At 48.7% G+C, this 25,921-nt stretch overlaps 1 protein-coding gene across 3 annotated transcripts; it reads right to left on the bottom strand.

The window, feature by feature from the left end:
* Positions 1-749: 749 nt before the first annotated feature.
* XPC (XPC complex subunit, DNA damage recognition and repair factor) lies at positions 750-25,895 on the bottom strand. 3 transcript variants are annotated; one of them, XM_051982952.1, is made up of 16 exons: positions 25,804-25,895; positions 22,415-22,607; positions 18,483-18,601; positions 17,059-17,182; positions 16,670-16,754; positions 15,893-16,050; positions 15,648-15,768; positions 13,353-13,442; positions 11,638-12,492; positions 10,569-10,729; positions 9,400-9,481; positions 6,603-6,737; positions 6,352-6,521; positions 5,599-5,692; positions 3,066-3,155; positions 750-1,737 (listed from the first exon to the last, which is right to left on the bottom strand). In XM_051982952.1, exons 1-16 carry the CDS (start codon positions 25,883-25,885, stop codon positions 1,528-1,530), a joined length of 2,769 nt encoding a protein of 922 aa, XP_051838912.1. In that variant the 5' UTR covers positions 25,886-25,895; the 3' UTR covers positions 750-1,527. The 3 variants fall into 3 exon arrangements, 2 of the variants coding, with proteins under 2 accessions (XP_051838912.1, XP_051838916.1); XR_007951389.1 differs by lacking the exons at positions 750-1,737; positions 3,066-3,155 and adding an exon at positions 5,856-5,966; XM_051982956.1 differs by lacking the exons at positions 750-1,737; positions 3,066-3,155 and having other exon boundaries at positions 5,599-5,966.
* Positions 25,896-25,921: the final 26 nt, after the last annotated feature.

Below are 25,921 nucleotides of genomic sequence, written 5' to 3'. Positions count from 1 at the left end.
AGAATTTGCTCACTCACATTCCTAATGATCCCTGTCATAGTTAATTTAAAAAAAATTGCTGTGTAAAGATGAGTTACTAGCCTATAGATAGAGGGAAAAATTAAATTTAAAAATAGGTTCAACACATTGAAACACAAGTATTATAGATTTATTTGTGATTGGTAGATTGGAGCTGTCTTGCCTTTCTTTCTCCAAGGCTACCCAACTCTGTTAAGAAGGGCTTAATAAACTGCCAATTGTATAAATGTACTTGATGTATATACTTATGAAGGAAAACAAAACAAAAATCTTTCTAACAAGCAGTGAGTGGTGGATTCTGAATCACACCAGTCAACTCTTGGGCAAAGATTTTTTGCAGTATGGCTATTAATTACAAGCTGAGGAAAAAGAATCCCAAGGAGTTAGAGATGGTAGGTGATAGCAGAGAGAGATCGATGACCCCATCACTCCTCAGTACCCCAGAAACAGAAGAAAATGTAATGAAGAAATATCTGACAAAAAGATAATAGAACTCAGATGTTACCACATAGGTTTCTGAGTCAATATGGCTCTCAGGAATCCTCACATAAAGTTCAGTGGGTCCCATTTCTATTGGAGCTCGACTCTACCAGGGTAGAGGTTAGACTAGTTCTCTACCTAGCTCTGCCCCTCCCTCTCTGTGTGACTCTTGAGGAAATCAATTTCCCCCTCTGGGACTTAAATCTCATTTGTAAAATGAGGGAATGGGACTATGAAAGAAAATAGTGAAATCAGTTTTTATATAAACTTTATTGTTCTTAAAGTGATCAAAACAATTATCCTTGACTATCTACAATGTAAAACATTTTCTATTTAGTATAATAGGTGGGGGCTCAAGACTATTGCTGTTTATTTGATGTTTGTGGGATTTATTTATTGATTTTAGCCCTTTGATAGGTACTTACATCCTAAAGTGAATCCAGAGATCCTAATAGTAGGAACTAAGCTGCAATTCCTCTGTTTTAATGACAATTCAGAGGAAAAAAAATGGCAGTTAAGGCCAGGAAAAGATAATTTGTGTTAAGTCTTTGTAGATACGTTAATGAGGCAAGAAGATGGCTATTTATTAAATGGAAATTGTGTTTAAATGGATAGCAGAGAGCTTTTGCATGTGCATAACTTATCACAGGTAGAATCTATTAAAATCTGGTGCTTCTCCCAAAAGAAAATTAACCAGTATGTGCCCAAAGTTCTTCAGGATTTCGAAAGAAATCCATTTACTTTTGCATTTGTCAGACTGTTGAAAAATACCACTTGAAAGGTAAGATTCCTAAGTAAAAAAATAATCCAGCTTTGAAAACTAAAAAGGTTCAAGAAAGCTCTGCTCTTCTGCAAGAAGTAGTCGAAGTAGTCCTGCAGCATACCTGGAGCATCCCAGTGACTTGGGACCACTTCTTCCTTTCCTTAACTAAACTAGTGGACTGCTACCCAGCTGCTTTTGTTTGGGGCAGTCAGGGGAGCGCATGGCTAGGGAGTGGGAGAGTATCTGGCCCCGCTGTTCATTCAAAATTACAACTTTTCAAAGGGAAACAGGTGTTTGGCTTCCTCTTTCTTTTCCCTTTTGGTCTTCCGAGTTCCTTTCAGTTTCTGCTGCTCTTCGGTTTCTCGGTTCTGGGGCCAGGAGGCAGCCAGAGTTTTGGCTGCTGCCTGTGAGCTGGTTCCTTCCTCATCCGATGAGAATCCTGCTCCTCCCTCTGAAGTTGCTGCAACAGCTTCACCCTAGAAACACAAGTGAAGGATCAGGAGAAAGGCCGACCTTCCTTTGGCAACTGGCTCTTACTGGGGCCTCTCTTACATGAACCACCACCCCTCCACAGGCAATTGTGGGGAAAAAAGCTTAACACGGCCTGGCAATGTCACTGGGAGACTGAGCTAAGAGACAAGATATGTGCTTCACTTAGTTCAGGGTTCATCTCTTCTTGGGTGGGACCATTAAGAATATCACAAAAGTTTATGCTAAGTGACTAAAATGCCCAGAGACTCTACTGCTGGACATGTCCCCCAAGAGATCAGTGATGAAAAGAAAGGCCTCACAGAGCCAAAGCAGCACTTTTGTGATGTCAGAGTTGGAAACCAAGATGATGCCCCTTGATCTGGGAACAGATAAGCTAGCATGTGAATGTAAAAAAAAAAAATTGTTACTCTAAGTAACAACATCACTACTACCGAGAGGAACGAAAAGATTTACACGAAGTGTTGCAAAGTGGAGCAGGCAGCATCTGGAAAAGGATGACTATCACATCAATGGAAAGATGATAGCTTCCCTGCTCCTAAGTATTGGGACTAGGCCCATTAGCGGCGATTGTATTGTAAGCCTGGGCAAAATTAGGAAGACCTAGTCTTGGAAAGGAGAAAAAGTGACAGGAGCAGAGGTGAAGGGAGGGAAGGGGCACGCATGCAGGTGTGTACTCCAAGTGTGCACTCCTCCCATTTTAGGAGGTCACTTTTAACAGAAAAAATGAAGCATAAATAAAACAGGGCTGAGAACTGATTTTTTTTTTTTTTTTTTGCTTTAAAAAGTGGTCTTTATATTTGAAAAGGCTAGAAATCACTGACCTGCAGTTTTTTTCTACTCTGATTTTATTGATGAGTGAAACTAAGCTCAAGAGAGAGGCAAAATTACCTCAAAAGACCAGCAGCTTTCAGCCTTAAAACTCAAGGGCTCTGCCTTCTGATTGAGGGGGACTCCAGAAGAGGCATGAGCTCTTGAGGGGAGAGAGCAATAGACAGCTGCCCGCCTCTGTTACCCGGCTCTCCAGGCTGAAAGCTTCTTGATGCAATGACTTCTCTGGAACCCCGTCTAGTTCAGTGGTTCATATACAGGGAAGGTCTCTCAACATTATCTTACAATTAATACCTAAGCTTAGAAAGAATAGACCTCTGCCCTCTCTGTACCTCCCCTCTCCGTCACACTTGTGCTTCATTTCTCCCCCTCTGCTCACTCTAGCTGATTCCTATCTGGAGCCCAGGTGGACTTCAGGTGATGCTCCGTACATGTGGCACCCCTGAGATGGGACCTGACGGGTGCCACGAGGGCTGCTATTTACCTTGTCACCAAAGCGGAGCTTCAATCTCTCTCTTATGAGGAGTCCTTTCACCAGTAACTTCCAGTGCCCCAGAACTCTCTTCTCTCTTTTCTGTGTGGAACGACAAAAGGGGGGTAGAAAGAGAAAGTCATATGTTAAAGCTGGTATTTTCAGGGCAAAAATAAAGATGGGATTCTCAAAGGATATGATTTCAGCTTAGAAATTAATATTCTATATATCTGACCTAATTTTTCATAATTTAATTGATTCCCAAAACTGTGTTTTGTTTTAAAAAATGGTTTCTTTTCAATTATGTGGCAATTTTGAAGATCAGATCCAAAGAGGAATCAGTAGGTGGCTGGAACTCTGAAAAAGGTGTACTTGAATCAAGGGCAGCAGGGCACTTATAGTTAAGCACCTACCCAGTGTGAAATAATGGTTCTCTACACATAATTTTTTTGGCTGAGGCAGTTGGGGTTAAGTGACTTGCCCAGGGTCTCACAGCCAGGAAGTGTTAAGTGTCTGATTCAGATTTGAACTCGGGTCCTCCTGACTTCAGGGCTGGTGCTCTACCCACTATCCTGCCTAGTTGCTCCTTCTAAACATACTTAATGTGATATGGTGATGTAATGGTGCATGCTCAGTGATGTGATCCTACTGAGGTATTTAAGGTCCAGAAGAGCTCCTCAGCTGCACACACAAAGGCGGCTCTGGACTCCATCTTGGACCATCCTCATGCCCCTCCTGCCTCCTGCACTCCTCCACTAAGACCGAGGACTCAGGCTTATCCCGAGGTCCTCCAGACAGCGAGCCCAGACGTTACAGGAATCATTTATAGTTTCATGACAACTTGAAAGGTCTTCAGTGGAGACTCCCAGGGACCAGGGGTTGGCCCTGAGTTGTTTCATGGTTTTTTCAACACTTTGATAAAAGCTGAAATGGCACCAAGGTAGCAAGGGGAGCCAAGAGCTGGATGAGAAGATCCCCAGAGATTGTGATGAGCTCTGACCCAATTTGAACCAAGTTAAGTTGGAAGTTTGCAGGGAAATAAATCAACTCACTCTGTAAGTGTAAGATTGGGGAAACATGCTTAGATAGCAGTTTATCTGCAGATGATTTGCATTTTTAGTGGATTGCAAGCTCAGTGTGTGTGACCAATTAAGGTGGCAGCCAAGTCACACTAGGGCTCATTAAAATGGGAGGAATAACTTTCAGAAATAAGGAAGTGATCATTCCAAAATGTCCTCTGCCCTGGGCTGACCCAATATGGACTACTGTGTTCCAATTCTGGGCAATTCATTTTAAGATGGATGCTCATAGGCTAGTGAGAGTTCAGAAGAAAATAAGGAAAAAAGTTCATGTCATGAACTAGGAATGTAAAGTCTGGAAAAAAGATTCAGTGGAGGTAAAGTGGGTTATGTCAAAGAAGGATTAGCCTTAATTCTGCTTGGCTCTTGAGAGCAAAATAATTAATGGAAAAAAAATTTCAGGAGCAGATTGAGGCTTGATGGGGGAAAACTTCTGAAGAGCCAAACCTATCCCACACATGGATGTGCTTGGTTCCCCCTCGCTGGAGGGAGGTCTCCAACCCAGGCTGGACACCCATGACAAAGGGCTGGGGTAGAGGGCATTCCCTGCAGTCCATATTGAACCAGATACTGCAGACGTTCCAAGTCCCAGGATGTTCGCCTTTCTCTCCACAATCCAAAGCAGCTTAACTGGGCCTGATGTTTGGTTTTCCAAAGTGGAAGCGTGTAGTGCCTGTGACCAGGACCCACAGAAGTACGATCTTGTGCTGAGAGGGCTGGCCTGGGAACCAGAACTCTCAGAAGGCTTTAAGGTCAGATCCGAGCTTTGACACGAACCATTTACAGGACTTTGGACAAATTGAGGATTTTGCCTAAATAAGCGGCAGTTCAATCCTTTGTAAAATCATGTTAGACTAACTGACCTTTAAAGGTCTCTTCCAGGGCTGACATCATTTTTCTATGACCTTTACTTCCTTATTGTGTTTCATACATATATTTACTTCTTTGCATTCCTTGCTTGACAAAATCTCATCCTTTCTCAGGGCTCGGGGGACCTTTGGGATCCTGCCCCTTCTCGGGATCTCGGAGATCCTCTAACACATATTGTCCTTTCTCAGGGCTCGGGGGACTTTTGGGATCCTGCTCCTTCTCGGGATCTCGGAGATCCTCTAACACATCTTGTCCTTTCTCAGGGCTTGGGGGACCCCTGGGATCCTGCCCTTTCTTGGGATCTCAAAGATCCTCTAACACATCTCGTCCTTTCTCAGGGCTTGGGGGACCTCTGGGATCCTGCCCCTTCTCAGGATCTCAAAGATCCTCTAACACATCTCATCCTTTCTCAGGGCTCGGGGGACCTCTGGAATCTCGGAGATCTCCTAACACAGCCGCTCATTTGGGGGCAGGATCGGAGGCCTGGGGAGTGGCTGTGACTTGCACTGGATGCCTCCCCAGCACCCTTGTGGCCACAGTGCCCAGAGTCTCGTCCTGGTGCGCTTCTCTATCCCCCTAAGTTAGAAGGTACTTGCCTCTTTCTCCTTTTGTTCAATGAGTGACTGCTCATTGTCCCAGGCAGCCAAGAGAACTTCCTTGTACTCTTCACACACGATGTACCCATCAGTTCTGCAGAAGACAACACAATGCACATTCTTAGGAGGCAGAAGGAGGGACAGGCCTCCCTGGGGGTGGGGGGGAGGCGGGCATGTGACTTGCACTGTAAAGAGTCTTCCATATGGACTTAAAAAAACAAGAAAAAACAGACACGACATCCATCTTCACTGCTTACAACAGAAATTTCTATCCTGGACTTGGCTCTTTCCCTCTCCATCCTCATCCCTCATTCTGGGCTTTCAGCCTCATGATTGGCTACTTCCACAAGAGAGGGTTGGGATTTTGGCTGGGAAATAAAAATAGCATTTTGGAATCACCTCTAAGTATTCAGGAGTTGAGAGAACTGCCTTTGCTTCCTGGGGTAGGTCAAGCTATAGCTCAGGATTTGGCAGCAAGAGCGTTCCCGTCCAACCACGCACCTTGCCTCAGCCGTATCCCACAGGCGGGGAATCCCTCCAGCCCTTTCCCCATTGCTCAGCATTGTGCTACAGCCGCCACCGCCCCGTCTCCCCCCCCCCCCCCCCCCAAGTGCCTCCCACTTCATTCCTGGGGTCATCCATCTTTCAAGTGAAGCCTGGGCCAGCTCACACGCTGACCATCCCGCAGTGAAACTGCCTCCTTTCTGGTGTTTAATTTAAGCTGGACCCCAGGTGGGCTGGGGCCTCCCTTACACAGGATGTGAGTAGCCGCTGTGGAAGTCAAAGCCGGTAACAGCCGGGACACAGTCGATACCCAGCTTTCGAGCAACTCGATGCAGGTTGGGCAGCTTCAGCTGGACACAGCCGATGGGCAACATGCTGGGCACGAAGAGGTACACGTTTCCAAATTCATTCCGCGGGACCTGCAGCAGACGAAGGATGATGAGGCCGGCCTGGTTTCCAGGAGGACCGAGGCTCGCTCTGCTCTTCCACCGGCCACTTACCTTCCCGTCCACCGCCACGGGCGGCTGGTACTCCTCGGTCTGCCAGTGGCCAAACAGACCCAGGTCGTCCTGGTCCCGCAACTGGGGATCTGCCAGCCGAGCCTTCCGGGCACGATTGGAATACCCTTTTACCATCTGCACCGGAAGGAAAAGCAGCCGCTGAGGCAACAACTCGGATCTCGCAGAAAAAGCACCAACAATGAAGAGCCTCTGCCCAAATCCCACGGAAGCCCCTGAGGGACAAAACCTCTAGTTTTACTTGACAGAAGTCAGGGAGAAGGTAAAAAAGGTTGCATAACTTGTTTAAAGGCAGAAGGGCTGGTGGGAAAGCAAGGAGTTATTTTTCAGACCTGGCTAGCCAGTCCTCCTTTCCTGTTAATTAGAATAAAAGGCACAGAGTTGTGGCTTCAGAAGCAGATGTGGGAAGGAAATGTCAGGGAATGAAACGCTGGGAGAATGGCCAGGAAAGAGAGAATGCACAGAAAAGGACTAATTACTTGTGACCAGCTAGGGGCCAATGGACGGGAAGGTCTAAACAACGAAAGAGGATCCCTGGGTGGAGCTGGATCCCCTGGCTCCAGAGGAGAATGTGTGGGGCAGAGCAGGGCACAGCAGGCTGGCTGAGGTCCCGGCCCAGGGAGGGTACCCAGACAGGGCCCATGGCCTCAGGCGCCTCCACTCACCTTCCTCATTGTAGCAGGGCCTAGAGGAGCCGTTAGGACTTCCTTAATGTGCAGCTTCTCCTCCCTATCCCCCTCTCACAATGTAAATGGCTGCCTTCTTCTAGGCCCCACTACCACAACCATCAGGGCTGCTAAAAATTCAGCCAAGGACTTCACTGGAAGCTATTTCACAGAGCTTCCTGGACATTCTGGCAAAGTGTATGAGAAAGAACAATGGGCTAGGAATCAGAAATCAGAAATTCTATTTTCTAGTTAGGTTTCTGTTATGAAATTAAGGTGATAGTTTGCCAAAACTAATGCAAACAAGATTAGAAGGGAAGCAACAAACTGGGAAAACATCTTTACAGTTAAAGGTTCTGATAAAGGCCTCATTTCCAAAATATATAGAGAACTGACTCAAATTTATAAGAAATCAAGCCATTCTCCCATTGATAAATAGTCAAAGGACATGAACAATTTTCAGATGATGAAATTGAAACTATTACCACTCATATGAAAGAGTGTTCCAAATCATTATTGATCAGAGAAATGCAAATTAAGACAACTCTGAGATACCACTACACACCTGTCAGATTGGCTAAGATGACAGGAAAAGATAATGATGAATGTTGGAGGGGATGTGGGAAAACTGGGACACTAATGCATTGTTGGTGGAGTTGTGAACGAATCCAACCATTCTGGAGAGCAATCTGGAATTATGCCCAAAAAATTATCAAAATGTGCATATCCTTTGATCCAGCAGTGTTTCTATTGGGCTTATATCCCAAAGAGATTTTAAAGAAGGGAAAGGGACCTGTATGTGCCAAAATGTTTGTAGCAGCCCTGTTTGTAGTGGCTAGAAACTGGAAAATGAATGGATGCCCATCAATTGGAGAATGGCTGGGTAAATTGTGGTATATGAATGTTATGGAATATTATTGTTCTGTAAGGAATGACCAGCAGGATGAATACAGAGAGGACTGGCGAGACCTACATGAACTGATGCTAAGTGAAATGAGCAGAACCAGGAGATCATTATACACTTCGACAACGATATTGTATGAGGACATATTTTGATGGAAGTGGATTTCTTTGACAAAGAGACCTGACTGAGTTTCAATTGATCAATGATGGACAGAAGCAGCTACACCCAAAAAAAGAACACTGGGAAATGAATGTGAACTATCTGCATTTTTGTTTTTCTTCCCGGGTTATTTATACCTTCTGAATCCAATTCTCCCTGTGCAACAAGAGAACTGTTCGGTTCTGCAAACATATATTGTATCTAGGATATACTGCAACATATCCAACATATAAAGGACTGCTTGCCATCTAGGGGAGGGGGTGGAGGGAGGGAGGGGAAAAATCGGAACAGAAGCGAGTGCAAAGGATAATGTTGTAAAAAAATTACCCTGGCATGGATTCTGTCAATATAAAGTTATTATAAAATAAAATAAAATATTAAAAAAAAAAAGGTGATAGTTTGCAAATCATTCAACTTCATATCTTACTTTCTTCCTGTGACATGAGCAGAGTAAATTTTTTTTTAAAGATAAAACCTAGCATTTTATTTAGCTCTTTGTTAAAATACTTTGAGAATCTGACATAACTAATCAACCTCCAAAAATAAATCCTGAAAGGCATTTTCTGCTCAGGGTGGCTTCCTGGCCCACACCAGCCACGGCCAGCTACTCTGGCTCTGCCCGCTAACACCACTGGACTGCTGTGTAGGTGTAACCTGAGATTCTCCCGTGGGACACCTGGGAAAGCTGGAAACTTGTCAAAAGAACTCATGTACCGAGGGTGGTTTTTGAAAGCTGCCCAGCTCTGACAGCTGTGCTATGCTGGAGGACTCACCGAAGGGCCAGTGGCTGTCCACAGGTACCCAAGCAGAAGAGCGCCGTGCTTTCCCACGCTGACCCTGACCTAGATCTGGCCATTGTTTTCTGGCCCGATCCTGGCCCGAGAGGTTCTTAAATGACATATTGGTCCCTTCTCTAAACTTGCAGCCCTTTGTCTGCTCTCATCCCAAAGGATAAGTTTCATTCTCTTCTCAGCTTCCAGCCGCAGGCACGATCCCTTTCCCTCGGTCTTTCCACCCAAACCATCGTCATCAGCTGCCCCAGCCCAGTTACCTTGTAGGGGACTTCCCCAAGCCTGACCACTCGCGCTTGCTTCAACCAGGTATCCCTTGAGTGCAGGGTGTGGACACAGTCCCTAAAGATGATGCCCAGGGAAGACAAATGTGACAAGTCAGTTATTCCTCAACTAACCAGAGACCCGCATTTCTTCCTTACGCCCACTGCTTTCTCAAACTACAGACGCTAATTAGGAATGGAGGCGCCTCTCGCCTTTGCTATCTATAGAAAGAAGGTGAAACTGCCCCTGGAACGGGCTCTGAGCTTAAATAACCGAGCGTCCAAGTCAGGCAGAGCAGCATCTGAAGCCGACTTCCTGACCTGCGGGGCAGCCTCAGTGGAAAGGCCCAGGGCTCCTGCTCTGTCTCGGCGGCCTCTGCATTTCCCTCCCCCTCCCCAGCTGTCTCACGCTCTGTCTCCAAGGGCCTCGCGCCTACTGTGCACATACACACAGCGCTGCGTTAGCAATCGGATGACACAAAAGCAGCCACGGCATTCAAGCCCGGGGGGCACGGTTTCTGCCCCGGGGAAGCGCGCAATCCAGCTGGGGGAAAATGGCTTCCAGGCGGTAAAAAGCCGCATCATAACGGACGGCAGGGCGCGACACGCTGAGCCACCATCTTGGGAATACGCTCAGTTATCCCTTCAGCGCTCAGCAGATACGTGTTAAGCACATACCATGTACGGCACTGAGTAGCACTGGGTGAGACATGAAGACAAATAACAATCTCTTCCTGAACCAAGCCACGGGCATTAAAATCCCCATTTGCCAAGCACTGTGCTAAGCTCCTTACAAATATTTCTCATTGAAAGGCAGCTCAAGGCTCAAACCTGACACGTCCCCTCCCAGCATGACTCTGGCCCCCAACCCTTTATGGTGAGGTGTTTTTAAAGGTGATGGATAATTTGGTGCTGGCCTAGCACGTCCTCGATAAAACATTTAACTTCTGAGGGACGTTTCTCTTCCAAAGCCCTTCCACTCACTTCCCACTCACAAGGCTTCGCTCCTGCCCTCGCTCTCCTCCCCAAACTTCTACTCTTCCGGCGATCACGTGACCCCACCCTCTTTCATTCCCCAAGCCTCCTGGCTGAAGCCGTTCATGACCTGAGGCCAGCGGCCCCTCGCTCACCAGCCGGAGTAACGTGCACGACACCGGTTCTCTTACCGAGAGTACACAGCTTCCCCCCGACAGTACCCAAGGATGGCGGCACTCTCTGGGTATATGGCCTCGTATTTCAGGAGATGTCTCTTCAAGGCATAAAGTGGGTGGTTCTTATACAAGCCGATAGCAGTGGGCAAGGGCTGGCTCTCTAGCTTCGCCTGAAACTGCACAGGCCAAAGAAATGGTGTTAAATCTTTGTAAAAGGGAGTTTTATTTTTAAATAAAACCTGGATTCTTCCTGACTATCGTATGTTGGTTGCTAAGTGTTATTATGGATCAATGACCAAATTTGTTAATAATTTTGCAATGATTTTAGCTTGGTCTTGTTCCCCTAACTGATAGGTTTTCAATAAATATAAAATTCGAGGGTCAGACTGGACTTAGGCAGTGGTTCTCTGTAGCTACACATAGTCACAGCCTGCTGGGAGGGTGGCTGAGCATCCCACGTCTCCCCCGGAAGAGAAGGTACAAGCCCTTCAGGAGGCTACCAAAGCCTCCAGTGAAATTCTCAGCGGAAACAGAAAAAGCGGCCGCCCCGAGCTGGTCAGGAGCCTAGCACACCAGCCTGCCAGATTCCTTCAGCTTCTTCGAGAAGTCTGACTCCCCTCCTTCAGTAACTCCCACTGCCTCTTCTGCCCCCCGATTTCTCTATGGGGAGGAGGCCACGGGCGTGGGTCCAATTTTCAAACAGTGGCCCCCAGAGGGCGAAGGTTTATCTGGGGCCGACCAGAGTCGCTGGGGAGTTCTAAGTGCTGTCAGAGCTGCCCAGCGCAAGCTCTCTCTAGTGGAAAGACTACTGGGACCCACGCCCGGTGGATCGCGTCTCCAAGCCCTCAGGGACTGCGGCCCTGCAGGCTCCCCTGTGTGAGGGGCCGGCGCGTGAGACTCTCCCCCTTTCCTTCCCTCTTCCAGCGTTCACGAATCATGTAGGCGTGGAAGGCCGTGCTCCGGGACCTTCCCTCCTCGCCGGGAGCTGGACGTCCTCGCTCGCCCCTCAAGCTCCTCGCCCTTGATGTGCCACCTGAGCACCGCCACGGGTGACAAGGGCACCGGCCTCGGCCCGCAGGCTTACCTCCAGCTCTTCTTTGCTCTCCCTGGCCCCGGAAGGGCCCTGGTAGGGTCTCAGGGTCTCAGCCCACCACTCTGAGTCTACTCGGCACTTGCGGGTAGCTGTCATCCAGGCCGGGTCATAGCGCTGTGTGACATCCCGGGCGCACCCAGCGTTGTCTATGCCCACGACGTAGCACAGGGGCTTGGAGGCGTATTTGTAACAGGCCAGGGGCTGGCCCACCACGCCATGGACACAATCGACACATACCCACCTATCCTCCCCCTCACAGAACACTTCTAGCCACTGGTCCACACCAGTCGCCTTCCTGACGTCGTCGTCTTCTTCTGCTTCATCGCTAGAAAGGATCTTGCCCCTCTTGGTGCCGGGGCAGGCCTCGGGGGGCGCTGCCGGAAGGGCGGAGGCCGGACCGCCTGCTCTCTGGCTCTTTGCTGGCGGGCTGCCCCCCGGCGCCGCCCCTCTCCTCAGGGACGCCGGCGGCCTCCGCGGTCTCCGGGGGCCAGGCCGAGACTCCTCATCAGAGGAGCCCCCGTCGTCCTCGCCAGAGAGCTCCGAGTCGGCGCTGCTCCGGGCCCCGTCACTGCCGCTCTCCTCCCTGTAGGACACCTTCGGCATCCTCCGCCGCTCCCGGGCGGGTCTCTGGGCGCCCGGCTTCTCCTTGCCGGGGGGGGGCTGATTCTTCCTGCCCGCGGCTGTCTTGGCGGGCGCTGACTTTTTGCTCTCTGCTGCCCGCCTACAAGAGGCTACGGCTTGTCCTGGGCTGGTCTCTGCTTTAGTTTGGGTCTGGATCTTTTGGCTGGGGGACTGAGAAGAACTTCTAGCATTCTTTAAGGAATTGTCCTGGGACTTTTTCTTGCCCTGGAACAGAGAAGCTGATTATATATTTTATTTTTGTCCCTTCTCCCCCATTTTATGAGTACAAATTTATTTATTTAACATTTATAAAACCTATTACATATCAAGTCCAATAATAGGCATTAGGAAAAATACAAAAATAACTTAAGTCCCTGCCCTCAAGGAACCGTGCCAGAGACAGGGCTCAGTGGCTGACTGGTGGGAAGCCCAAGGAACCCGAGATTATTTCAGTCGGTCTGGTTGGTGCAAATGCACTGGCTGAAAACCATAGTAAAGTCAACATTCCCATGATCGTTACAACTTCATAGTAAAAACTGACTTCCACGGCTTCGCTCTCTTCGAGACAACTGCCCCCTCATCTCACTGGTCCCTCTTCACTGTACTAACCACCTCACAGAAAAAGCCTTCTGTCTTGTGAAAGTCTGGGAATGAGTAGAAAACTATAAAAACAAGGAGCTTTCAGAAAACAGTAACAGCAGTAAGGATGCACCCTCAACACCGAGAAAACTTGGCCTATTCATCGGAGAACGTTAAAAATGGTTCATGCAGCATCCGTCCCACAGACTCCTTCTTCACCTCAACATTCTAGGAGACGAGAGGCTGTCACTCATTTCACAGGAGAGAGGTCAGAGCATCAGGCAGTAGCACGGCACGTGTGGGCTCTGGACAACTTCACTAAGAATAGGGCTCCGTTCTCTTTGGGGCCCCCAGGTTCCATATTTGGTGCAAGGTGTGGAAAAAGCTACATTACGGAATTCCAACTCTAAGGGGCCAAAGGCTGCTCTTCTTAAAGAGTGAGAGAGACAGATTCTCTCTTCTCCATCACAACCCCCCCTTTGCTTGGGGCCCCAGTAAAATCCCACCTTTGCAGCTAGCAATTTCAAAGGAATGGGCTGCAGAGACAACACCAGCCGGGTCAGAAGCTGCAGTGATCGTAGTATCAACAGAAATATCTGTGAAAAAGAGAAGCGTGTATAAAGCCGAAAGTTCGTGCAGAATTCTACCCAAGTCCTCACACAGTTTCTTTCAGTGAGAACTATAAAAACCAAGACAAGCTGCAAAGCAGCGAAGCCCGGCATCAGTGTAAGCGAGTTCCCAGGCGTTCCAACGGGCCTTCACTAGCAAAGATGCGTTAAGAGCCAGGTGCTCAGCCTGTGCTAATGAGGGAGGCATCTCCTACAAAAGCAATTCTTCAAAGGATTAACCGTCAAAAGGCGGGAATAAACAGTTTTTAGAAGAGAAATAGAAGTCTCCAAAGTGCAGAGTCTCAGCCTAGGAGGAGGCCATTCTAATCCCAGGCATACTTAATGTCTCTTTGTCTTTCATTTGGTTCCCATCCCGCTGTCTTGATAATTCTTTCAGTGTGACACGCTGGCCATGTTTGGGACTTTGATAACATTAGACTGGGAATACCATTCGCGTACACAGCTCAATGCTCCCGGGCGACCAGCGGGCCTGGAAAAGGCGGCGTTCCATTCCCGAGCGTATCCCCCACGGGCTCCAGAACAGCGCCTTACTTAAAAAACCCCGTGGAGAACTGGTCCAAATCACAACTCTCGGAAAACCATCAAGTTAAAAGCCTTTCCCTCAGAAAACTGACAAGGATAAAAAAGGTCAGAAAGTCAGCCCTGGAGGGAGGACCCTGGTGACAGGGGCCGCAACCTGACCTCCCGGCCAGCGCCTGGCGCCTCACAGAAGTTTCTCTCAGAGGAGCAACGCCTGGGGGAGGATTCAGAAGGCCAGTGTGACAGTGGGCAAGGGAGGAGCCTCACTGGTCTCAGGTCCCTTGTCTCCCTGCTCGCCGCAAGCGCTGAAGAAAGAGACCGCGAGCGGGAGAGGCTCCGAGGCTCCAGAGGTCACCGTCACCAATCGAAGAGCTACCCGACCAGCACGCGGGCGCAGGCTAACAGCAAGCCGGCAGCTCGGGGTCTCGCCCGGAGGCCCCCCGAGCCAGGCTCCCTAAGCGGCTCAAAGCTGCACACTCGGGCCCTGCTCGGGGCCTGTGGCCCTGCCCAGCTGGCGGCTCCTTGGGAGGCCGGGCCGCCCTCTCTGTCAGGAGGCAGGGCCAGGAGAGCCCGAGCAGCAGACGCTGTGTGTGAGGGTGGCCCCACACTCCCCGGCAGGCTGCTCCCCGTGGGCCTGGACGCCTGCCCCCCCGTGGGCCCGGCCGCCTGCCCTCCCGTGGGCCCGGCCACCTGCCCTCACCTGCCCTCCCGTGGGCCCGGCCACCTGCCCTCACCTGCCCTCCCGTGGGCCCAGCCACTTGCCCCCCCGTGGGCCCGGCCACTTGCCCCCCCGTGGGCCCGGCCACTTGCCCTCCCGTGGGCCCGGCCACCTGCCCTCACCTGCCCTCCGTGGGCCCGGCCGCCTGCCCTCCCGTGGGCCCGGCCGCCTGCCCTCAGTGGGCCCGGCCGCCTGCCCTCCCGTGGGCCCGGCCACCTGCCCTCACCTGCCCTCCTGTGGGCCCGGCCACCTGCCCTCACCTGCCCTCCTGTGGGCCCGGCCACCTGCCCTCACCTGCCCTCCCGTGGGCCCGGCCGCCTGCCCTCAGTGGGCCCGGCCGCCTGCCCCACCGTGGGCCCGGCCGCCTGCCCCCCCGTGGGCCCGGCCGCCTGCCCTCGCCTGCCCTCCCGTGGGCCCGGCCGCCTGCCCTCGCCTGCCCTCCCGTGGGCCCGGCCGCCTGCCCTCGCCTGCCCTCCGTGGGCCCGGCCGCCTGCCCCCCCGTGGGCCCGGCCGCCTGCCCCCCCGTGGGCCCGGCCGCCTGCCCTCCGTGGGCCCGGCCGCCTGCCCTCCGTGGGCCCGGCCGCCTGCCCTCACCTGCCCTCCCGTGGGCCCGGCCGCCTGCCCCCCCGTGGGCCCGGCCGCCTGCCCTCCGTGGGCCCGGCCGCCTGCCCTCCCGTGGGCCCGGCCGCTCAAAGGCACTGGCCTACACCCTGCCCTCTGTGCACTCCTGGCTCTCCATCCAAATGGGGGGAGCCTTATGCAAAGAGAGTGCTGGTCTGCCTCCTGAGCCCAAGAGCAAACTTGAGCCTGGGACTAAACTAGGCATTTTCTCGGGATTCCTCAGATTATGGAATAATCAGTGAAAACGTTTCTAAATCACTTGCCCCTAAATTAATCACCACATGGATTTCGTGCTATGAGGAACTGTCACTTACATGGACCAATTCTTCCTCATTTTGCGCTGAATAAATAGCAAAGCGCCTTTCCAAGGTGGAACCCAAGCTGTCTCGCTCATCCGTGGAAAGCTCGGCATTGACGGTGAACGTGGCGATGAACCTGGGAGGGAAGAAAGCACTTAAGCGCTGCTGCCCATTCTGCGGACCTGAGTCCCGTGGCCGCTCTCTGGCTGAAGGGAAAGCCCCCAGCGCAGGGCGTGCAGGAGGCGGACGCAGGAGCGTACCATTTTACCAGTTTTGAAAGGTAAGACTCATCCACTTTATTAGGAAGCACTTTGGTGAAGTGAGCTGGGACGATGGAGAGGCCGATGGCTTGGAGGTCTGGCTCGTTACAGACAGTATTCCGAAAGAAACCATTTGCTAGTAGACAAAGCAGATGGACCTATTAAGCAGGGGAATAAGGACAACAAAGACAAGAAGGGGAAAAAAAAACAAAAACGCTTGAGCCAAAGCAAGTGGCGTTTTGAGATGTCAGACCAATGTCCCAATTTAGCCTGAATCGTGTCTGCCTATAACCTGTCTTACCTTTTTGGATTCTCCTACCAGCCCCACAACCAGCATCTCCTCACCTCATTCCTGCATCACAGACCAGAATCCCCCTGGCTTTTCCTGCCTCCCATCTGTCCAGCATGCTCGTTTTTCTAACACTGCCCCCAGCCCCAGAACCTGTAAGAACTCTAGCGTCTTCTGGACCCAGCTCAAAGTCTTGCTTCAGACATTTACACCCTATAAATCAGGGGCCCAATCAATCCAACTTTATTTCCCAACATCATCCCAACTTGTTCCCAGGCTTGTCAAACTCCCTCTATCCCTAATGTCTGTCTCCTGAGGGAGCAGACCGCATTCTCCTTGGATTCTGTCCCTTGGAATCAGCCATTTCTGAACATGAAGAGTAGCCCGAGGGCTGGTTTTGTGAGGGCCAGAACCTGCCTTGCTTCCCCTCCCCCCGGCACCAGACACACAGAATGGTTTTGGACCTGAATGGGCGCTGAGGCTCAGACCTTATGTGTATCTTCACGGACTTCCTTATTGAAGCGCTTCATCATTCTCCGAAGGTACGTCTCAAATTCCACCTGCCTTTTTTCTCTGCAGTGGGAATGCAAAGGGAAATGCGGAACTCCGAAGGTCATGATAATTAATGAGTGACGACCGATGACAGACCGTCTGCTGGGGGTTTCATGCCCCCGGGCACAGGGCTCTGCCGGGAGCGCCAGCATGCCAAGGCTGCTGGGCCCCAGGGTGCGATGGAAGAGGAGGCGAGCTCTCCTGACAGAAGCTGGGCCACAGAGGAGCGGGCCTCACGGGGGGCACGGCTGTCCTGCCCTTTCCCTGCCGCGGCCCCCAGAGGCTGCAGCCTTACGGGGCCCACAGACGCAGAACGAGGGCTTACCTCCTCTCGCGCGCCTTTGCCTGCTCCGGCGTTTCAATCTCTATCTCCACTGGCTCGGCAGGCAGAGCTGGTCTAAAGGCGGCTGCGGTTTCTCCCACTTCATCTGGTCCGGGCTCATTAAGTTCTACCAACAAAATGCGACCATCAGAAACACTGCAGACCCCGCGGAGAGGCCCTGCTTGCGATTTCAGAAAACGGGCCCCGAGCGCGGCCTCTTCTGAGACCAGCGGCTCTTTACCGAGGGCGACAGCTGCGCTTCCTGAAGGCGAGTACGCTGGATGATGCCCCCAAGGTGGCGAGGTCGCGGCCAATCTGACCCCTCCCTCGGTGGGTTCCCTACCTCCCACTGGCCGCTGGGTCTGTCAGTCACCAGCGCTTGACGACTTTTGCAGCTTAGTTGTCAAAAAGCTTAAGGCCGTGTGCCAGGCTCTGTGCCAGGCTCAGGGGACTCAGAGGGGGCAGAAAGCAGACCCTGCTCTCAAGGAGCTCACTCCCTGGAGGGAGACACCAGGCAGGTACCACCTGCGAGCCACTGGGAGATGCTCACTACAGCGAGGGCGCTACACTGCGGGAGGATGGGAAGGGCTTCCTGTAGAGGGTGGGATGGAAACTGGGCCTTGAGGGAAGCGCAGGAGGCCGGGAGTGGGATGAGGAGGGCGAAGACTCCAGGCCGGAGCTGGGAAAAGGAGGGCTTTGTTTGTGGAGCAGCCAAGAGGCCCATGGCTCTGGATCCGAGTCTGTGATACGGTATCAGAAGACCAAAAGGAAGCTGGGTGATGAAAGGCTCCACATGCCCAACAGAGCACTCTGTGTGTGCTCCGGGAGGGGACAGAGGACCCCGAAACACCAGGACAGAACCAGTCCCTCCAAGTCATCTAAAATCCTCGACAAAGTGGCCGTATGATTTCACTTCTTGGCCCAGCAAGGAAAGGACGAAGGCTCTGAGGCACTGAACCACAGCCGGAGGTAACCCGGAACAAGCCAATCTGCCACTTTGTGAGAGCTCTACAAATCTGAGCATGGCTGTCGATTCTCCTGAACAAATATCCATCCTGGTCTAGGATTTGTGAGAAACACAGGTAGGATGGTCCTAGTCTCTAGGGAGCTTGCAGCTGGCCCTGAGGGGACGGCCCTTGTGCACGTGGATGGGGTGGGTGACCTGTGGGAAGCCCTGGGGCAAGGAGAGCCTAGGACTAGGTCACCGGAGCCCCAAGGCCCTCTTGGCCAGGGCCTGATCCCACCATTCAGGACATTTGGATGAGTCAGGTATAAGAAAGGAGGCTTTCTAACAAGCTGAAAACCCAATGAGAGAGACAGGACAGACATTTATTCACAAGAAAACAACAGGGCTATAATAGAGACTGCAAGCCTGAAAGAAAAGAACAATGCAAGGGGCAGGTCATGTTGGCACCAGGGAGCCTTACCTTCAACCTCCTCCCAGTCATCTTCACTTTCATCTTCATCATTTTCCTCACTGCTGTCTTTTTTAAATGATGGTTCTATCTTTGGTGGGATCTCCTTCTTTGGAACACTTGTAAAGTTCCTACAAATATCACAGGAAGAAACATGCAAAAGGGTCAAATATCTGTTATTTCAGTGTTTCCCTTATCAAATTTAAGGGAAAGCAATGATGACCCTTTACAAGTTGTCATTAACAGTTCATGCCTATTTCTAACCAAAATTGAAGAATAGGCCAGGCCATTTTTCCATTTTTATTTCTGCTTTACAGGAATCCTCTTTTACTCAATGCCCTTTGGCTATTCTGGAGGGGCTTCTCTCCCAACAACTGTACATCAATTTAGCATAACTGATTCCATTTTAAGTTTCTGTTTTGTAATTGAGATGTTCTGAATAAGTAGTTTTCCTACTGGAGATGCTTTTCTATGCTGTAGATTGTTTTTCAATAATAAGATAAATGCTTGTATGATATACTTTGGTCAACATTATGTGTGTCTAAAAACAACTAACAAACCAGGAGATCATTGTACACTTAAACAACAATACTATATGATAATCTTTTTTTTTTAATTGTAATTTTTTATTGACAGAACATATGCCTGGGTAATTTTTTACAACATTATCCCTTGTACTCACTTCTGTTCCAACTTTTCACTTCCCTCCCTCCACCTCCTCCCCTCCTATACATGTTAAATAGGTTATAGTATATATGATGATCAATTCTGATGGACATGGCTGTCTTCAACAATGAGATGAACCAAATAAATCAGTTCTAATTGTTCAATAATGAAGAGAACCAGCTACACCCAGTGAAAGAACTATGGGAAATGAGTGTGAACCATAACATAGCATTTCCACTCATTTGTTTTTGATTTTCTTCTCAGATTATTTTTACCTTATTTCTAAGTCCAATTTTTCTTGTGCAGCAAAATAACTGTATGGATATGTATACATATATTGTGTTTAACATATACTTTAACATATTTAACATGTATTGGTCTACTTGCCATCTGGGGGGGGGGTAGGGAAAGAGGGGAAAAATTGGAACAGAAAATTTTGCAAGGGTCAATGCTGACAAATTACTCATGCATATATCATATATATATATGATATATGCATGAGTAATTTATATATATATATATATATATATAAAGCTATAATTAAAAAAAAAAGAAAAGAAAAAAAAACAACTAACAATATGTAAGCCTTCAAATATGAACAAATATTAATAAAATTATTTCAACTATGTAAAAAATAAAATAAAAATTTGCTATGGCTAAAAATATTTTCTGTTTAATTACGCCAGCTTTCTTAAGTATTTGAAATTCTCATTAAAAGAATATGTTTTAATATTGAATCTGCCACTAATCCATCTGCTGACCCATCTTTTATGTCCTATATCAAAACAATGATGATCCTATAAACCTACCTCAAAATAATGGAAAAAAGCCCCAGACAAGATTATAAACATTCTATATTAAAAACAAATATGAAGACAAATCACAAAACTGAAATCAATGTAAGCCCTGGGTTACAATAATAGCCCACAGGCATGCAAACAGTAGAACCAATTTTTTTTTCTGGCATTATTAAAGGAAGGTATTCAATGAATTTTTCAGGTCTCTTACTCCTTAAACATATTATTGAAACAAAGTATTGAAAATAATTTAATCTTTTCTTTTTTTTTTTGTCTTGTTTTTATTTTTATTGATAAGACATGATGCTTGCCAAAGGAGTCTGCCACTGTGGGAAAGGAGGTCATATGCAGTGGGAAGTCCTCCAGATGCTAGTTTGTAGAAGGGGTGATGGCTGTATCAAGCCCCCTAAAACAATGCAAAGTCTCTTGGAAGAGATCTGCAACTGCTCAAGAGTTTGGCTTGACCACTCACACAAGAAAGACCAAATACAGAAAGAAAGTCTATTGCTGAGATTGGGTCTCTTAGGGCCTCTTAGCAGACTGGCAAAACCCTCTTTCCCCTCATATCTAAGCTCTGGCCCAGACCTATCAATTTTACCTTTGCATCATCTCTCAAATACGCTTCTTTCTTGCCTGATACTGCCCCCATCCTGGTACAGGCCCTTACCCCCTGACCTGGATTGCTGCAATAGCTACTGGTGGCTCTGCTACCTCAGGTCTCAGCCCATTCATCCTCCACTGATCCTCATACAAGTCTATGTTACTCCTTTTCTCCCCCATTCACTAAGCCCCAGTAGCTCCTGTTCCCTCCAGGATCAAACATGAAGCCTTGTTTGGCTTTTAAAGCGCTTCCTGCTCCTCCAGTTTGAAATCCAGTGGCTCTGGCATCTTTGTTGTTCCTCATGAGACGCTCCCCACTTGAGACTCGGTGTATTTTCACCTGTGAGTGGGATTCTCTTCCCCTTGTGTCTATTCCCGGCTTCAACTCTCAGCTCAAATCCCAACTTTACTGTATAGAGACTAGCTATATAAATTTTATCTTTTACTTCATTTTCCTCAATTGTAAAATGAAGTTAATAGCACCCATTGCCCAGGGATACTGTAAAGATCAAATGAGCTAATTTTTGTAAGTGCTTATCACAGTGCCTGGCACTCAGTAGGGGCTATAGACATGCTTCCTTCAAAATGGGGAAAAATACTAAGGCTTTTGTGCAAACAAGATAATAAAAATAATTTAAGAATGAATGAATAAATGAATTTTTAAGTACTATGCCCTCTTCAGACCCAAAGAATACTAAATACTCAAAGATGAATGTGTTGTAGTAGAGAGAACACTAGATTTAGAGTCAGAGGACTGGCCTTGAACACTAGGAAATCAGATAACCTTTGTGCACCTCAATTTCTTCATCGGTAAAATGAGGGGATTGCTAAGTTCCTTCTTTCTTTAAATCCTACCTTACAACACCCAGACCTGATGCCGAAATATTTTCCCAACTTGCAAAAAAGAATTGGATCGCTGAGATAACTTTGAAGCATCAATAAAGCGATGGTTGCTGAGAAGCTAGACAAGGAAGCAGTGATTACAAAGAACCAGCACAGCTTCCCTAAGAATGTGTCACGTGAAAATGGAAGAAAGTTTGGACATCAGCAAAGCCCCATCATCCTGAATGGATGAAAGATCCCTGAGCAGAGAAGTCCTTGATGTTTCCTTGACAGCTTGCTGGGAGATGCCCAGGGTCTCACATCTCTATCATCTTGAACAAAATAAAATGTAAGTTGCAAAGAGGTAGATTTAGGTTTTGTTCCCCAGCAATCAAAACCAGCCCCATGTGGAATGGATGGCCACTGCAAGCAAAGGCTAAATGGCCCTTGGTCCAAGAAGGGGGCGGGGAGGGGCAGCAGTCAGGGTTCACCTTTCCCAAAGGGGCTGGACTAAATTACAGAGGTCCCTTCTAACTCTCAGACTCTGATTCTGTTTCTGGGTACAACATTCGGGGCAAGGAAAGGCACTGGCCTCGGTCCTAGCATTGGTTCCTCCTCGCCACCTCCCTAGGCCTTAGTTTGATTATCTGTAACGAGGGGTTTGAGCCAGATGAGCTACAAGATTTTTTTCCCACTTTAAAAATGACAGAATTTTAGGCTCTTGAGCTAGCAGTTATATAGCACTTTGCAAAGGGCTTTACAGATGTTATTCCATGTATGTCCACAACCACCCTGGGAGGCAGATGCTGTCATTATTCAAATTTTACAGATGAAAAAACTGAGGTAAAGTAGCTTTGCCAAGTTCACACAACTGGTAAGTGTCTGAGGCTGAATTTGAACTCAGACCTTCCTGACTCCAGGTCCAGCATTCTATGCACTGTGCAGCACCCCACCCCCCACCCCCCACTGCCTGGAATAACTTAAGGAAGAAAGAGAAAGGTTGTCCTTAGCCCCATCATTTTCTGATGAGAAATACAGAGAAACTGAGAACTCTCTTACGTGAAATCATCTTCCTCACTAGAGGCTTCCTCCTTCACGCTGGGATGGTTTTCAGATTTCTTTTTTGCCTTGGCTCCCACCTTCTTTGATGCACTGATTGAGGGCCCCCCAGGGCTACTGCTCCTTTTCTTCCTTTTCCCACCTGGGACTCTGGGGACACGGATTTTCTTTGGCTTCTCATCTTCAAATACATCTGTTTGAAGGAGGAAGAAGAAGGCAAAGATGCAGCAAGGGGAGGACAATCAAAGTGCTGCCCCCAATTCTCTGCCCATCCCTATTTCCACAGCCACAACCCTGGTCCAAACCTCATCTTGTGCACGAGCATTAGACTGTGAGCTCCTTGAGGACAGAGACTGTCATTTGCCTCTTTCTGTGTCCCAACACTGAACACAGTGCCTGGCACATAGTAGGTGCTCTTAATGTTTATGGATTGATCGACTAACTGGAAAAACAACCCGAATCCGATTTCCCTGGCATGGGAATGATTATCAAATGTACCTAATACCTGTAAAAAGTGCTTAGCACAGTGCCTGGAACATAGTAGATGCTTCACAAAATCCTTGTTCCTTTCTCTTAATTAACTTTACTCATTAATTGAGTCCATTCTCCAAACTCCCTTTTTGTATTGTTGAAGCCAAGTTTTATTCAAGTTTTTAGCACCTGCCTTTTCTCCCTTAGCTCTTGGTCCAATTAGTTGTCAACTCTCATGAATTTTTCTTTCACAATATCTCTCACATTCATCATCTTTCCACCCACCCAGCCGCCATCTTAGTTTAGGATCTCACATTTCTCACTTGGATTACTTCTGAACTGATCTCCCTGATCCTATTATCTTTCTTCTCTAATCTATTCTCTCTATATAACTGTCAGATAGTCTTCCTAACACACCGGTGTGAGCAGGTCAGGAGAGAAAGATTTGATTTCTCTACTCTAGAATCTGCAATAGCTCCCTAGTGCTTCTAAGATAAAACACAAAAACTTCAGCTTGGCCTTAAAACCCTTCACAGACTGGCATCACCACCCCTGGGTGCTCTGGGTTTTTGTCAAAGTGACCCACCTGTTGTTCCCTAATCTCAAAATTCTAAGTCTCCCCATCACATCTCCCAGAATTTCTCCCTGGGACCTGGCCAGCTTCCTTCAGGTGCTCCTCCTAAGGAAAGCTCTTCTTGATTGCTCTAGCATTTTGTGCCCTCTTCAAATTAGGTGACATTTATTTGAGTCTGTAGCATGTGTTCCCCGCCCAAGGGCAGGCGCTGTATTTTCTCCTGGGTGATTTGTACCCAGCAGGTGCCAGCTGAATTGAAACTTGTTAAAAACTTGTAAGTTTGAAAAACAGCCCGGGAATCAGGATTTCTGGATTCTATTCTGGGATCCAGTCCTAAGCCTCTAGACTAGTTAGTGTTGTTTCAATTTTTCCATTCCGAGGATGGGGACAATACCTCATCCAAAGGCATCAACTATACTCTGAGTTAGCAAAAGCGACCCCCGCGTATGCACAGTATCTATCTTGATGCTCTGGACATAGGCCTGAAGGTGCCGAAAAGTGTTCCCAGTGATGGTTCCAAGGACCAGAAGTACCCCTGACTACAAATGCATTATCAACAAATTATCAACCCCTGACTACAAATCCATTATCAACAAATTATCAACCCCTGACTACAAATCCATTATCAATCAAATTAAATGCAAACATTTAAAAAAGGATGTTAAGAAGGGCAGAAAAACCTAGAGAAGACCTGGGAAGAAAACAGAGGCATCCTAATAGGAACAAGAAAGTTATAATGAAGACAGTCTGGGAGTTTGGACTTGTATCTTTTCACGGACTCCTTAAGAGCTGTCCCTAAATGCCTCCTGACTCTGACCCTCACCCTTTGTTGCACTTGAGAGGGACGAGCATGATGTCACGGAAAAGCTCCCCATTCAGAAGCAGCCTCCTGCAGCCCAGCCGGCGCGCATCTGCTCCTCCTCTGCTCACTCTCACACTAACTAGCGGGGCTCAAGTGAGATCTGATTAGTTCACCCTGTGTGGGGTAAAAACCGAATGGGGGCTGCTTCCTGCGGCCTCTTCATCGGTCATACCTCAGGAAACCGTGGCTGAAATCCCCAACTCATTCGGAAAGCTGTAGAACTTCAGGGCCTTCAGGGGCCGGGCCTGCTCCAATTTCTTTGTTTCCTCAGTGACAAGTTTTGTTTATTAAAAACTGAATTGGAAAGGAAACCTAGGATTCTTCTGTGGGGTCAAGGATCCGATTCTGGCTCTGGGGCCAGAGGCAAATCAAGTTTACAGCTGTAAACCTATAAAATACATGTACACACAAATATAAAATGTGTGTAACAGCTTGAATTTCCTATCAGAGCTGTCGCTATAGACAGAATTAAGTAAAAATCTCCAAATACGTGGCACAACTTAAGCTTTGCAAATGTTATGCCACATAAGATGGATTCTATGTCTTTTGGGGTAGCAGAAAAGGACCGTGACATGCTATGGGCCAACTTTTCAGATAACAAGCACAGCGTTATCAGGCTGTGAAGGGCTTTTAGATTTATCCACACCAACCCTCTTTTTTTCCCCATAAGCGACGACATCTTCCGATCCATACTTTTCACCACTGCAAAACTAATTTTCCTTATGTAAAAATAAAGTAGGTTGTTGCTCTGCCCCCAAGTATTTCAAAGGCTATTATGTACCAAAGTCCAAATTCCTAGCCTAGAACTCATGTCCCTGACCCAGGTCTCTACTAGTCACTACCTAATCAATTTTATTTCACAATATCTCCTCCTACTCTCTGCCCTTGGCTAAAATGGGGGTCTACCCCCTCCCACAGGATTTTTTTTGCTTTTCCCCACCTCTGTCCATAACTTATCTCCAACAGCCTCCTACTCTGTCTCCCACTCCCAATCTCAGTCTGCAAAGATCCTTCAAACCCTGCAAAACCGAACGCCTTTTTGGCTAATTGAGCCTTTGGAAGTGAACTTTCTTTCTTTGATGTGGCACGTAGCCTTTCAGCACACATTTGATTTTGAATCATTGATCTCGGTCCGGAAGAGCTGGCACCCAATTGCATCTGCATGGGACTTCCCCTTAGTGGAATCCAGTCATCCTTTAAAGCCTCAGTTCACCATCCAGCCAATTGGCAAAGGCCGTGCCAGGCCGATACGGTGTATGTAAGCCGACCCAAAAGGAATGCAATGAGTTCAGGAGCCACTTAGGGTGGGTGCCTGCCAGGCGCGGGGAGCTGCCTAGGCAAAGGCTCGGAGGCTGGAGATGGAGCGGCCAGATTTATCCCAGATTCCTGGGGGGAGGAGGAGGGTCCTGCCTGGGCCCGCCCCCACCAGTTATAGATCCGAGCCCGAGGGGACGCCCCGCCCAGGGCCACGCCCCCACTCACCGAGCTCCGCCTCCTGGTTCCGGGACTTCTTGGGGCGCCGCTGGCCCAGCTGCTCCTCGCAGGCCACCCGCTTTCGTGCCATGCTGCAGGGTCTAGCCCAGGGGAAGGCTCGGACTGC

The sequence above is a fragment of the Antechinus flavipes genome, chromosome 1 (assembly GCF_016432865.1).
Source record: "Antechinus flavipes isolate AdamAnt ecotype Samford, QLD, Australia chromosome 1, AdamAnt_v2, whole genome shotgun sequence".
NCBI lineage: Eukaryota > Metazoa > Chordata > Mammalia > Dasyuromorphia > Dasyuridae > Antechinus > Antechinus flavipes.
Note: the sequence above shows the minus strand (reverse complement) of the source record. Positions and strands in the feature narration are given on the sequence as shown.